Here is a 14,871-nt window from a genome sequence, read left to right on the forward strand (position 1 = left end):
AAAAAAATAAGTTTGGTAATTAAAACTAAACTATTTGCACAATCCATAACGTCTTCGAGTGAAAACGTTTAGACTGGGAGTGTTATGGTTGATGAGCGAAAGCAGAATAATCAATTTTAATACAATTGTTTCAGCTCTGTGATGCAGCCATCGATTTGTACAGAACAGGGCAATGAAAGACTCATTCTGGAGTCGAGGAGAGGGAGTAACTGTTAGCCTCTCACAGCTGCAGCTGCTGTTTTTAATGAAAAAAGAGACGAAATATATGAGAGGATAAAACAAGAATCTCTTTAGCAAGAATAAAACCACGATGAATGGTAATTTGTGGCTTTTTATTATTTACCAGATGTGCAGACATTTATATTTTTGTGTGACTTTGACTAAATTTGTGCAATTTTAGTTTGAAAGGGGTCAATTTTAATAAACAATCATAGATAATTTTCAACTAAAACTGCAGCACTGCAAATATAGCCTTTTCTCATAAACAACCCCTCACTGTTATAAATAAGAATTCACACAACATTATGAAGAGGAAAAACAAACACCAGAATGATGTAAAATGGTCTAAAGTAATGTGTGAATCATCTGTGTAGTTGGAGGCTGAAGGCGAGAGCCTGTTGGTCTGCACCACCTTGTGGTCAGAGAGGGGCTGCTGTAAAAAGCAGTTTAAAAAAAATCTGTTCAGCTCAGTAAAAAGGACTCTGTTTGCAGCTTGCAACAGGACAAGATGCATAGTTGCAAAAATAAGTTTAAACTGAAATGGAAATAGCAAACATCTATACATAATCTTAATTTAAAGCCACATAGGAGCACATTTTCCCAACACTGAAACACTCTCAAAATTATGCTTGAGCCAAAAATCCTTTTATTTTTATTTTTCAGCATTCACACTACCATCCTGTTTCTGTTTCTTCTTTGTCTTTTCTTCTGTACTTTTTTTACACATATGTAATTACCTCTGAATGCTATTTTGACCAATTAAATGTCAAAATGTTCTGTTCATTCAGAATGTCCCCGCTATGACTTTTGGTTTTTGTAACTTTTACGCTTTTCAAAATATTTAACTTTATCTGCAAAATAAATCCCAAGCAAAAGGCATTGAGATCTCTAATTACATCAAAAACATTGTTCCCTTTGAAATCTACATCCCTGAACTGGCTCTATTTTTATTTACTTATGCTGCTTTTTTAGCTAGCATTTTGCTACTTTCATCTTTACAATAACATTTTTTTTTCATTTTAGATAGCATTTTGCTATTTTTAGCTTTTAGATGGTACTTTGCTACTTTTACATTTTAGTTAGATTTTTGCTATTTTAGATTTCAGCAAGTGTCAGCTTCAACACAGCATTTTGCTATTTCAGTTTTAAGATAGCGTCTTGTTACTTTTACCTTTTAACTAGCTTTTTAATAGTTTTAGCTTGCATTTTTCTACCCTTTAGTTGGTGTTCTGCTTCTTTTGGCTTAGTTAATCAGTTTCAATTTCTTCATCAAATTCAGTCATTCAGCTTTCACGCTGCAGTTTTGCAGAAAATGCCATTTCACTGGTTTCCAAATATTTGTGGTGTTTTAGAAACCTGTGACTAATACCTTTCCTGTTTTTACTTGACTTTACTGTTCTGTCCAGCTGTTGTTATTGTACCTTTTTGTGTGAGTATGTACAGCACGTTGGTTAACTCTAGTTGTTCTCAAGTTGACTGATTCTCTGTGTTTGAGCCTCACTTTAAGTACTCTGCAAACAGATAAGAGAGACACATAAAGAGGAAAAATCCAGGTAACAATGCAAACAAAACCTTCTTTGTTGGGCATAGACTTTATTAGACATGTGCATGTTTCAATAACATACTCATTTTCACATGATATAGCTACATTGCATATAACATCTATTTTTCTTTTTACATTTATTTCAATAAACCACCATGAATTTGATTATGCATCATCTTATTTTTGTTCAAGAAAATCCTTGGATTTTTGCACTTACATTTATGGTGTGCATATTTAAATATGGCAGGCATTGACTGACAGTTTTCACTCATTCACAAATTTGTAATGATTCTATATTTGTCACAATGATTATACTGTGCAATTGGAAAACAACAGAATTACCTGGAAGAAAAGAAGAAAACAAAAATACATTCACAGTCAAATGTATGCACCATAAATTATTTAAACCTTCAGAACAGAACAGAGATTATAAATGCAAAACTGCTTCATTGCATCGCTGTCGCAGTTCTTTTTGTCGGTCGAATGAATTCTTCGTCATAACATCAACGCAAAATGGGATACTTCTTTTTCCTACAATGCACGGTGGAAGAACCACTGCTTTTGCTGATTTATCATGACAGTAAAACTGTACTGCAATACATTGGACAAATATGCACTGACACCGAGTTGCTGTAAAATTTTCAAATGAACCCCTGAATCACAAATGCATAAACTTACAAGCCCCAGAGAGCGAAGCTTGCACAACAAAGTGATGCAAAAACAATTAAAAGAACAATCAAGACATTTTTGATGCAAAAGAGGGAGGGAGAGAGACACACACACCTAATATCAACAAGCACATATAGCAGCAGGGGAGACAGCTGATGATCTGCATCACTCAGAGCTCTGTACAACATATCTACTTGGTTTGAACAGTCACAGAACATCCACACATTTATGCACCATTGATCACAAGGGGTCACTGTGGCTACACAAACGGACCGAGAAGCACAGGCAGCATGGAGAATCTGCAGGGGAATCGGGACTTCTATAGGTTTTCGGCTACTCCAGTCTTCTCTAAAAAGCAGAATATTGCCGTGCCAGTTCAACGTTGTAATGCAATTCACTCCTTCTGGAAGACGTGTTCAGAGTGTGGAAATGGACTCGAATTTCCATATTGATCAAAGAAAACTGTGTCAGTGCAAAGAATGGGATGCCGTAAGTCACTACTGCAGAGCTGCTGCTCATATTCATATAACTTAGCATCATTTTGCCCTTTCCTTGTTGTATAGATGAATCTTATAAACGTAACATTCCTTGGCTGAGTACGCTTCAATGCATGGCCTCTATTAAAAAGCAAGAAGCGTAACATTTCAGGCAGCAGAGATCTGCCAGACTGAATGAAACAGACTTAAAGCTTGAAGTGGAATGCATAAGCCCACTAAATCACACAATCAGTCTGACGCCTTGTAAAAATTTATTGTCTGTCCATTTAATTCAGTAGCTGATTTCCAGTCAGAACTTGCACATATGTTGCTTTAAAAACATTGTTTGCCTGAAGAGTTACCGATCCTGTCTATGCTGTTTTCCTCTGTATGCACAACTGTCACCAACATAGCAGTGTCTCAGAATAAAACACTGAGAAGCTGTTTTGTTGGCTAAAAAAATACAATAATAGAAAGAGAAACCTGAAAATGTGGACTTCATACATCAGTTCATGACACAGAATTCAAGTCTGATTTTGCTGCTTACATGTGTGCAAAAACTATTTGAAATGATAGCACGTTTTTACCTCACAAAAAGCATGCTCGTCCAGCTTCATTTGTGAACAACTACAACACGAGCGTAATGGAAGACCTTTAGCCACACATAAGTGTCACAATCAACTGGACATCCCTGAGACAGCTCCATTTGATTTGACCTTCTTGTCTGTCTAAGGCTATGCTGCAAAGGTGGGGAACTTCCTCGCGTGGCAAAACAAAGGGAAGCAAGGTGAAAGCGACAACGTGCTCACGACAACTACGAAGCTACTTTGCGAACTAATTCAACTACGTGTGACGACACGGACACCAGTGCCAAAGTGAAATGCTAGAAACGGCGACAGTTGCTGCCCCCCGTTGACATGCAGGTAAGACATCACCGTGAGCAGCTCAAACACATCTAGCGCTCGCTAACACTGTGGGAAGCAAAGGGAACTGTACAAAAACCATTGGGGGAGATGAAGATGTTGGTAATTTCACTTTTTCAAAAAACATTTTTTGTAGTATATTCATTTTTTTTATTTTATTTTTTTGCCTAAACTCAGTTTCTACAGAAAGCTTATAAACAATGAATATCTTACATGTTGTAGATAGCTCAGTGTGTAGAAACTAGCTCTGACCAGACTGACAAGCTAACGATTAGTCTGAGTGAAGCTAAGACCAAAGTGGACTGTAGCCATCTTAAAACGAGTCCAGTTTCAAACATTCTTACTGGAAGTGTCCCAGACTGCAAAGGAAGAGAGGAAGTGCTAATGCTATTTGCATTTCCAAATAACCACCCAATTCTATGTAAACAACTGTGTAATGTGACAACAACAGTGATATAAAGGTTTGTGTAAAGCACTGTTTGCATTAACTACTATGATATTTTTGAGATCAGAGTTATTTTAAGACAGCAGAGATCCACTTTGGTCAGGACTCACTCAGACTAGCTGGTCAGAATTCAACTCTATTTCTCCAAACGGAGGTTGCTCAAACAGCTATCTACAACAGGTGGGATAATAACTGTTGATACCCTTTCCTGGAAACCCTGTTTCAAAACCATTGCTTCACACTTTGACTTAGAGAAACAAGATTAAATAGCTTAAAATCTAATGAAAAACATGTTGCCACATCATGATTCAAGGTCCACATGAGATGTTGGGAGTTTGATTTTGTTGCCATATGAACAAAAAGGGCAACCTTCCCCTTCCAAATAACTTTTGTACAGTCCTTTATTTTTTAACTATAAATACCACAATAAATTTACAGCACCAACAAACAGGAGGGAGCAGCACTTTTTTTTTTCTTTTCTCTTTTTAGTGTATGGGTGTCGCATGCACATACAGATTTTTGAGCAGTTTGAGGAAATGATTCCCTTAAGCTTGAAGCAAGAAATGTTTCAAACATCTGTACCTGACTGTATTCTACATTTAGTTGATTCCAATAGATTTGAACTGTGTGGGCAGTGGGAGTCAAGTGTGTACACTTTCTGATCAGTCTCGTAAATTGAAGATTCTGTTGTTGGTCCTTGCTCGATGGGGAGGAGTAGGGATCTGTCCTTCAGTTTGCCTGTCCATTTTTCTCTCAGTGGGAGGAGGAGGAAAAGGGGTGACGGGAGGATCTTATGCCGCCTCAGTCTGAGAAGAGGCCGGCAAAAGATTTGCGTAGATTGCGTATGGTTTCAGCCTTGACCTCGTCCTGGCTAAGGCTGGCTCGTGGCGCTGGGGTTTCTGGAATGTTGAAGGTATTTGTAAGAGACTGGGATTTGCTATAAGGAGAAGGAAATGGCAATAGAGGAGAAGGAGAGGCTATTAAAGTCATGCAGCAAACCAATGGAGTGAAAAGAGTGGAAAACAAGCTGGACAGAGAGAGATATAAAGTGGAGAAAAGTCTCAGTAAAAAAATTATAAAGGGCCATTCCTTCTCTGGGGTCATTCAGAAGTACCTTCTCATTTACCTTTGACATGATATGAACAGGGAATGACTTTTCTAGCTGTGAAGATGCATGTTTTTGATGATGACAATGTTTTAGCGTAATGCAACTCAGCCAACAAAGTAAAAATAAGAGTTGTTTCTCTGTTTAATCTATCAGACTGTGGAGAATTTAATAATTACACAAGTAGAAATAGTTGTATTTCTGGTTGTATGTACATAATCAGTTATTTATATGCTAAGGAAACGTATTCAGTCTTAAAGACTGTAGAATATGTGAGACTTTGCAGTATCTGGTAGGACCCACTTGTGCACAATCTGCAGAACAGACTGGCGTCTCAGTTCATTTCAGTGGACAGAACAGATCAATGTCTGGTTTTGTTGGAGGGTTTTTAAACATGAACTATTTAGTTCAGAGCCTCTCTGACATGTTCCTTCAAAGTTGGCTGGATCGTTTCAGAATTATTTGTTTCTTTGTTATTGTCACAGTACAGCAGGCCCATACCACAATACTATCACCACTGTGTTTCACAGATGGGGATTTTCCTCTAGATGTAATACTTCATCTCAGAATAATAAAGACATAAATTGCAAAACCTTTTCCGGTTCCCTTCTAATCCATCCCAGACATATGCACTTCTAGTGTTAAGTGTTTTCCTCATTCCAGATTCATAGAAATATCAATAACATCAGGGTATTTGCTTACGTATTTTTTGTTTTGTTTTGTTTGGTTATCTTGATTCATTTGTTCATGTTTTTTATTCTTTTAAGTTCAAATTGTTTGATTCAGTTATCTCAAATCTTGGTTCTTGTTTTATGTTGCAGTCATTTTCCCCTTGTCTCCTTATGTTACTTCCTATTTCTGTCTTTTATTTGGTTCAAATTTGTCAGTCAAGACACCCATCTGGTGTTTGTCATTATCTTGCCCCGGTACATATATACGTATATATATATATATATATATATATATACCCTGGTTTTTAGTTACTGCCTTGTCAGATCTTTGTTGACCTTGCTTAGTTTTAGTAAATGCTTTATGCAGCTGTTTCAGTGTAGTTGGTCTTGGGTTAAAGTGTCTCAGATTTTACAGCTTGCTTCCTTGTTGCCTCCTGTGTGCCTGCTTTTGGGGTCCTTTAACCGTCAATGTCTTCCTTTCTACAACAGACAGCAAATGTGATTTCCTCTAGAGGCTCAGAAGTTATTGCAAGATTCTTTGAGGCCACACAGGCTTTTGTGACTTGTGTTTGTCGACCACTGCTGGAGTGATTCGTCATCTTTTCCATTATCAACCATTTTGTTTTCTTTTGTCTTCAGGCACACACGAACACAAATTGTTAGGCTCAAATTATTCCTGACAGATTATTACAGTACTTCTGTAAATATAAAGAATTGCCAATTTCCCCTGAACAATCTCCTGTTGAGTAAGGCCCACAGCTTAATTTCAAGTTTAAATTAACTTCTAATGCGAAAAGGTTTACAGACTTTTGCCATTAACGGGGTGTAATATTCAATCAATTCTAACAACATATGTGCAGTATTGCGTATCGTAGTCACCTAAGTACGATGAAAGACGTGTAAATGATATAATTATTAGTGTTATTTACTATTTAAAATTTGGTTTTATAAAACTTGATCACTTGTTATAGGTAAACTTGATCATTTTTGTATATTTGTGAAACTGCCACTAAAAGCTTGACAAATGTAAGAACCACATTCAGATGGCTCATTTGTCGATAGAGATTGTTTATGTGACATGCATATCTCAGAGCAGGCAAAAGGTAAAGAAAAAAAAGGCTTCTATGCATGTCATTTTTGATTTTCCCTCAATGAAAATGAGATGAAACTGATGTAATTCAGTGATCATGAACAGCTACTTACTTCAGTTGTGGAGAGCCACCCCCAGCTGGGCTGTCCTGACTGGGCTTCTGGGGCAGCTGAGGCTTTTGCTGCAAAGGGGGTCTTCCTCCAGGGCCCCCCTGGCCTTGAGCAGCAGGTCTTGGCTGCTGGGTGGTGGGTGCTCCAGGGCGACCTTGCTGACCAGGGGGCTTCTGCTGCTGTGGCCCTCCCTGTGACTGCTGTCTAGGCATTTGGGCTGGTCTTTGTGGCTGTGGTTGCCCACCTGAAGCTTTCTGGCCCCCAGCAGAAGATTTCTGTTGGGATAGAGACTGTTGCCTCTGAGCTTGAGGGGAACTTCCTTGGCTCCGTTGAGGAGCACCCTGACCTGGAGGTCGAGGTTGGGCCGAGGGTCCTTGGTTAGCCTTAGCCTGGGAGCTGGCGTCACCAGTACCGGGACTGGCGGCAGACTGCTGGGCCTGAGCAGGAGGTTGGCCTTGAGGTTGCGGGCGCTGCTGGGATGGGGGACTATGCTGAGGACCACCTAGGAGAAATCAAATAAGGCACCAATCACATTATTGTTTGGCAAGATTGTTTTTGACTTAATACAAAATATTTGTGAATATAAGCATTGGAAGTGGAGTTCTTACCCTGAGGGGAGGGGCGCTGTTGAGCCTGTGGTACTTTGGGCTGTGAGACCGGCTGAGGAGAAACCGCTCTCTACAAAACATATAAATTGCTCACAAAGGGGTTCTGTCATAATGCAGAAAACCTACCCTTAAAGGAAACCGAATATGCAGGTGGAAGAAAAACACAAGCATGCAGTTGAATGCTAATATAAGGACACTTGATGGATTGCGTATAATTGTTCAGAAATCCTAAAACGTTAAAGTAATTAATTAAACCAAACAATCATTAGGTTGCTGTTAAGGTCACTGCTCGGGTGGAAAAAAAGGGTTATTTTCTCATGGATTTCTTTACAACCAGACTTCCTGTTGTAATTAAAGGAGTTCCCCCCTACTGGCCACAATAAAGCTTGCATAGGTAGAGAACTTTTTTTCAATTATTATTTATTTATTTATTTTTATTGGCTTCATTTTTCAGACCTGTGGGCTGCCTCTGTTTCAACACAGTTTTGTGAAAGGTACTATCTGACTCTTTAGAGTTGTCAAATCTTACCAGACACTGGAATGTAAAATGACGTAAGCCTTGGTTGAACATTACCTACAATCACAATAAGGTAAAGGACAGGGTTTGCTCAATAGCTTTTCTGCAGTTTAAGCACCTGTGCTGGCTGTCCTGCAGAGGCACGCACTGCGGAAGAACTCGGGGTGCGTGGAACAGTCTGGTTCATCTGAGAAACGACTAGTTCTGCGATTTGAACACGGTCTTCATCCTGCTGATCCCCAATCAGTGGCATTGAACAGTCGTCAACCTGAAACACAGTAACTTGATGAAGTTTATGGATTTCCCTCATGATCAGACATTCATCAATATCCTATAACCCTGTTGTACCTCTATAATGTAGTCCTTGCCGTCTTTACCATGTAGTGCCTCCACAGCACAGATGTCCAACCCTCCAAAGATGTCTGCACATGAATCCGCCCACATTTTGTACCTTTAACAAAATGTTAAACCGACATATTACAACACAGTGAGACATTTTATTATTAATTTCTTTATGGAAGGCAGCTATATGCTCTTACTTGTCTGACATGGCCACCTGCTCAAGCATAGAGGAGCCAGTGTTAGTCTTCCAGTTGCCAGAAATTGAAGTCCTCCTGTTAAATGCAATAAGATTTCATGTTGCGTTATCTGCCACAAGCTGCCAGTGACTTGTTAAGGATTTGGTGGAGTAAAACACTGAGAACTGAAGAGAATTAAAAATGCTCACATGTAAGCCTTGTAATTGCTACCAATCTTCTGGATGCGGACGTCGTACTTTGCATCAATAAATGGCTCGGATGTGGCGTAGGTCTTGGTCAGTGCCACAACACTAGCGATGTCTTGGAAGTCGTACTGATTGTCCACTTTCACCTGTTGCAGAAAGAGTCCAAATATGAATATTGTTCCAATTCATTAGTCTCGCAAATGTGGCTCTTGTACTGGAATTATTGAATATATGAACAATCCACCACTACCTTTCCCATTCCTGAGTGAGCATGGCCCATTTTTACAACAACAGGGAATTGAGGGGAGGTGATCTACAAGACATTAAAACAGACTGATTTCATTGAGGGTGAAAATTATCTCAGCCCTTTAATGACTAAAGGACTAATTATTCAGTGTGTTTCAGGCAAACACAGAGAACAGCGCTGTTTGTTGTGGCAGGGTGAGACTGCGATAAATGCTCTACCGCAACACTCTCTATTTAACTGTACTGACACTGCAGTCCAATAATCAGATTGCAGAGAACTCACCATTTCTTTGTGGTTTGGATAGTAAACCTGTTCAATCAGTGGGAACTCCTCTGGGCCCAGCTGCTTGTGGAGTCTTGACATCTGGGCAAACTGAAGCAAACATTACCCTTACAATGCCATACCCATTTACTGCACATGGCTGGAGTCAAGTTCCCTTGCTTTTAAGTGTTTGTAATCATTAAATACTACTTACGACCCATGGTTTGTCACAGAAATTATAAACAGAGTGCAGAGAGTTGACACTTGGCACTCCAGCGTACTGCAGTCCGATCACTATGTTCCGATGGTCTCCGTTCTTGTCCATGCTGAAGGCATGCTGTCTAATCAGCACAAAGTCTGGCCTGAAGGATCTGGTGCGGAGGACACAGGCAAAATATTAAACTGCATGGTTATGTCAACTCTTTGGTTACGGTTTAATGACTTTAAAGATGTGGCAGAATTACAGAACCTCAAACTTGCAGCGCTGCAATAAATCTGAACAGAAAGCAACTTACTTAGTAACCTTATGTCCATTCCTGATGGCATCAATGTTCACGTTGTAGGTGCCCAAGGAGTTGGCCACCAAGTTGATTTCAGAGAATTCTGCCTGAAAGGACCACAACATGGTCAAGCTCTCATACACACCAAAAAAAATCAGCATTGGTTGAAGGCATGAATAAATATTTCTAAATCAGCCTGACTAGCATCTTAAATATACAATGCTCTATCAGTCACTGTCTGAAGCACTTTTTTTTCTTTTTAAAAAGCAGCAAAAGAAAATAAAAGCCTAGCATTCCTTAAAGAATGCATGTCACTTATCACCTTTCATGCCAGAGCTTTAAACTAATCTTTTCTTATGTTGAGAAATGACAAACTTGTAGCTGTTTTGGTCAAAGCTTCAAAATGTCAATATTAACAATCTAATGCGATACAGTGAGAAGTCACTCTCTGAGTAAGTGTTGTGAATGAGTCTCAGTTACTTCCACATCAAATTATAACTCAATATCTTTAAAATTGACTGAGTTATAGCTGTTTTTGTGTTGGCTAATGTTGACTAGCTGTGGTGGCCATCTTGAATTGGGTGGAGGCCAAAGGTTAATCAGCTGTACAGATACATTCATTGATTTTTTTCCCCTGAACGTTTCATTAAGAACCGTCCAGTGGGTCATGAGATATTTGGTAACAGATAAACAAGGTTAACGCAAATAGTTAATGCTAAAGTTTTAAGCAAAGATCTTTCGTAATTAGTAGCACTTGGAGTAATATGTGTTGTGAATGACTCACACAAACTTTTACCACAACATCTCTAATACTGACTGTATTATAACCATTTGTTTGTTTTCTAAGGTCAGCTGGCTGTGGCAGCCATCTTGAATGGAGTTGGCTCTAAATGTTGATCAGTTGTAGATGTATGTCCAGACATTATTTACTGAAAATTTTAATTGAAATCCATCTAGTGGTTCATGAGATAATTTGGCAATATACAGACACTTGAACACACACACACAAACACAGGCCAAAACATTATTGTCTACTTCGGCGGCGAGCATTAATAAGTCAAGGCCACATGAAGAAAAAATAAAAATGGGGAAAGATTGAAGAGTCTGAAGCGGAAAGAAAGATTTAGAACTATTCTGCACTCCCTTGATATGCTATAATAGTCACAGACTATAACTGTATCAATAAGTAGTTCAAATAATGAATAATTCATTTGACCCAAATGACTTTAGGTCAGTTGCAAGGCTGCATAAACAAATGATTTATCTGACTAAAGTTTGCGTCAATCTACCCGCCACCCCTCAAAAAAAACTATATATAGCCTATATATATATATATAAAACGTATATATATCATTCTGTTAATAATGTTTCATGGGAGAGCACTTCACTGAGGCTGAGGCATTTATCATTCTGACCGCTCTCTGAGAAGAAAGCGTCTGCTTTTAGTGTAAATAATGACCAGCTCATTATTAGGGTGGATGCTTTCATCTGCCAAAAGAAAAAAAAAAGAAAAAACATACTTGAGGTCTATTTTGGTTTTGGCATAAATAGATTAAACACAAAGTTATCCATCAGTGAAAAAATATTAAGGTCTTATGGAGAAAAAAAATAATAATCACATAACATCGCTCCAGCTGGAGCATCTATCAAAGACTCAGCGATGATTGGCTGATTTCTTTAAAGTAGCTCAGGCTGTACAGGTTTTAGGAATTTTCCCAACCTTTTAGAAATACACGATGAACAACATCCCAGAGCAAAATACAGTTAGGGGTTAAACAAACCTACCTGTTCTACCTTGATGTCAAATTCACCGTGAACCTTCTTTCCTCTAAAGACCTTCACCCTGAATGTAAAACAAGGAGGTGAGTCCAGTTGTCAAATAAAATGGGAACCAAACCTGACACTGCTCCCCTGGAACTGACAACTGGCAGCAGCAGCAGCAGAACATTTTGAAATGGAGAACAATCTTGGTCAGTGTTGCTCACATCCTCCGGCACTGCGAGGCTGGAGGATGTTGGTAATGCACCAGCGGGGCCAGCACAAAGTTGAGAGGGGCCATGGGCAGAAATTCATTTTGGGGCCACAACTGTCCACTCACCACCACATGGCCACTAACATCGGTTTATACTGTCTATGCTCCATCATTTGTAAATAGTGCATTTATCACAATTAGTCTAATGCAGTGAGACGACAATTAAAGGTGCAAAGTACATAAAACGGTTGTCACGAACTGTATCAAATGATTCAGTTTGAAAGAGTTTACTCCAGCAGTTTTTCAGATATATTTCTAAGCAATTCTGAAATGCAGGTTTGCACTCAGTGTAAACAATGTGCTTCTATCTGCGTACTTTAGTCGACAAATCTGAGCAATAATACGTACCAATACTTCAAAATTATTTGATTTCTCCATTCCAAAGGGCTCTTCCATGGATGTCCCCAGGTCTTCATGACATTGCAATACATACCTTAATTTCTCTAAACTGACTGAATGCCAGTTTAGGGGAAAAAGGCTTGGTGGAGTCAGTGGGAGGGGCTAAATTCAATACTGTGTTTAGGTGACCACAGGTAATGATCAATTGCTTTTTGAGCCGCATAAATTGTGACATTTGTCATATTAAACCATTGTTTTGTTAACATAAATATCAGACTATGACAATTTTCTTTGTTACGCTTACAGCTAAAGCAGATTAAACCCTGTGTCAACACGTCTTCTGGGGGTAGTTAAGCACTCTTGGTGGGGGGCTCCTGCTGGCCTGGGGGCCCCTAAGCAGTTGTTTGAGTTGCTTATGCACTGGGCTGGCTATGCACAATAGAATTATATTGGTAAGGGCAGCTTCGGTTTGGGGAATTTAAATGTGATAATTACTGAGTTATTGATGTAAAGACACCGATTTGGTGGGTAAAATGGCAGCAGTCATCTCCTTTGTTCTATGCACAAAGATCCTGTGAAATATTCTGCATCGTGTCATCAGCCTGGAATTTTGATAATTTATGATAAGATGTGTGGATGATCTCAGTTTGGGGGGGGTAGAAATGGCTTCTCTGCATGTTGTCATGTTGCGCCTTTGCCTTGGCACCATCAGCGCACAGACAGGCCTACACTGTAGGTCTGATCCATATAGGCTCATACCCTTTGGGTTTCATTTCACGTGCTGCACCTCAGGAGGGGGATGGGGGGAATTACCTGAGTCATATGACCTTCCAGATCTAACATCACTGCAGCTCTGTCAGTGTTTTGGGAAGACTTTTTTTTTCTTTAATTATTATTATTTCCCGTCTAGACGCAGCCGGTCGGTGCGCGCTGCTCTTACCAGTCGGTCTGCTGGTCGTCGATGACCAGGAGGATCTTGGCGTGGCTGGACACACCTGCCCGGTCCGCCGCCTCGGATAAGGTCGCAGCCGCAGCAGCTGTGGTCTGTTTGACAGCGTTGGATAAGGAGGAGAAGAAACTGGAGCCCCCACCTGCAGACTGCTGCTGATGCTGCTGCTGCTGTAGCTGCTGCTGCTGTTGCTGCTGCTGCTGCTGCTGCTGACCGGGGGGCTGGCGCCTCTCCGCCGCCCCGGGAGACACTGCGGGGCTCTGCTGCGGCGGCTCGGCGCGCTGCAGGTCGGTCATGTAGCCATTGGGCAGGTTGGACATGAAATTGCTGTCCGAGAGTCGTCGACGCAGGTAATTCATCGTGGGGCGTTTCGGCCGGAGTGACGGAAAGGAGGTAAGGGTGGAGATGGGGAGGAGGAGGAGGAGGAGGAGGAGAGGGAGGAAGGAGGTCCAGATATCCTCTCAAATTGTATCTTGGTGTTCAGCTGGGTGAGGGGTGGGAAACGAGGCTACCTTTCCATGTGCAGAAACAGGGATCACCTAAAGAGGACAAAGTGTGATCTCAGTAATTAGACAGATTTCTGGGATGCCTGCAGGAGGAAATCGTGACTGCCAGAAGCAAAGAGAACCAGCCTCTCAGTAAGAGCAGACTAAATGTGCTTAGATTGGATTACTTGGTATGCCAATTAGCTCAGGTTGGTTGAGTTAATAAATCCAGTCCAGCAGCAGCCATATGAAGGTATGATGGAGTCTACCTGGGAATGTGTCCAAGCTGATCCGCCCCACGGATGAGGCGATGGTTTCTTTCTCAGCCGGGATGTGTGACAGGAAAAAGCCTCCTGTCTCCTGTCTCCTGTCTCCTGTCTCCGGTCCTCCGAGCCTGCCCAATAAATCAAACCAAAGTCTTCTCCAGCATCCCCGCCGTGCTGCTTCCCCCCTCCTTCCACTCCAAATACCCAGTTTTCTCCGTCTGCCCTGCGTCACTCCCAGGCATCCGGGGGGAGAGGAGAGCGCTGCTGCTGGACGGCTGGTCAAGTCAGGCGTTGTGGAGAGGCGCGACTTCCGGTGCGCGTTTAGAAAATAAAAGCCTCTTGACGGAGTGGTTGAATTCTAACAAACTTCACTGAGATAGTGAAGTTTAAATATATAAAAATGAAGCTCCCCTGGCAATAAAGGGAGTCTACTTGAATCAGGCTAGTTCAACAATAGTCTACATCCAGGGAAGGATTGAGAGTCCCTCTGGGGCCCTATTAACATGATTTTAATAAAGCATTCAAAGTACAATGCTGAAAATGTGACCATTCACTTTAAGGTTTCTAGTCACACACAGCTGCTCTTAGCTTTAGTGTAGCATCTAAAGTCTGAGGCATAGAAAAACTATGACAAGTCTATTGGGTTACAGTAAACTTTTTTTTTACTAGCCAATGCTGCACAGACCACAAGT

The 14,871-nt window shown here is 40.6% G+C and overlaps 1 protein-coding gene across 3 annotated transcripts; it reads right to left on the reverse strand.

Annotated features, from left to right (window-relative positions):
* Nucleotides 1–1,792: 1,792 nt before the first annotated feature.
* Nucleotides 1,793–14,473, reverse strand: syn1 (synapsin I). 3 transcript variants are annotated; one of them, XM_017417284.3, is made up of 14 exons: nucleotides 14,183–14,473; nucleotides 13,420–13,967; nucleotides 11,894–11,951; nucleotides 10,124–10,215; nucleotides 9,823–9,979; nucleotides 9,630–9,719; nucleotides 9,351–9,413; nucleotides 9,104–9,246; nucleotides 8,916–8,990; nucleotides 8,725–8,827; nucleotides 8,495–8,644; nucleotides 7,860–7,929; nucleotides 7,255–7,753; nucleotides 1,793–5,212 (listed from the first exon to the last, which is right to left on the reverse strand). In XM_017417284.3, the coding sequence occupies exons 2-14, from the start codon at nucleotides 13,785–13,787 to the stop codon at nucleotides 5,077–5,079; spliced, it is 2,004 nt and encodes a 667-aa protein (XP_017272773.1). In that variant the 5' UTR covers nucleotides 13,788–13,967; nucleotides 14,183–14,473; the 3' UTR covers nucleotides 1,793–5,076. The 3 variants fall into 3 exon arrangements, with proteins under 3 accessions (XP_017272773.1, XP_017272776.1, XP_017272774.1); XM_017417287.3 differs by having other exon boundaries at nucleotides 1,793–5,174; nucleotides 14,183–14,472; XM_017417285.3 differs by having other exon boundaries at nucleotides 13,420–14,473.
* Between the last annotated feature and the right edge of the window lie 398 nt (nucleotides 14,474–14,871).

This window comes from Kryptolebias marmoratus, linkage group LG1, assembly GCF_001649575.2.
Source record: "Kryptolebias marmoratus isolate JLee-2015 linkage group LG1, ASM164957v2, whole genome shotgun sequence".
Classification (NCBI taxonomy): Eukaryota; Metazoa; Chordata; class Actinopteri; order Cyprinodontiformes; family Rivulidae; genus Kryptolebias; species Kryptolebias marmoratus.

Coding starts and splice junctions, on each gene's coding strand:
- syn1 (XM_017417284.3), bottom strand. CDS start 13,787: ATGAATTACCTGCGTCGACGACTCTCGGACAGCAATTTCATGTCCAAC. Junction 11,952..13,419: donor GACGACCAGCAGACCGACTG/GTAAGAGCAGCG, acceptor TTTTACATTCAG/GGTGAAGGTCTTTAGAGGAA. Junction 7,930..8,494: donor CTGCAGGACAGCCAGCACAG/GTGCTTAAACTG, acceptor TATGTTTTGTAG/AGAGCGGTTTCTCCTCAGCC.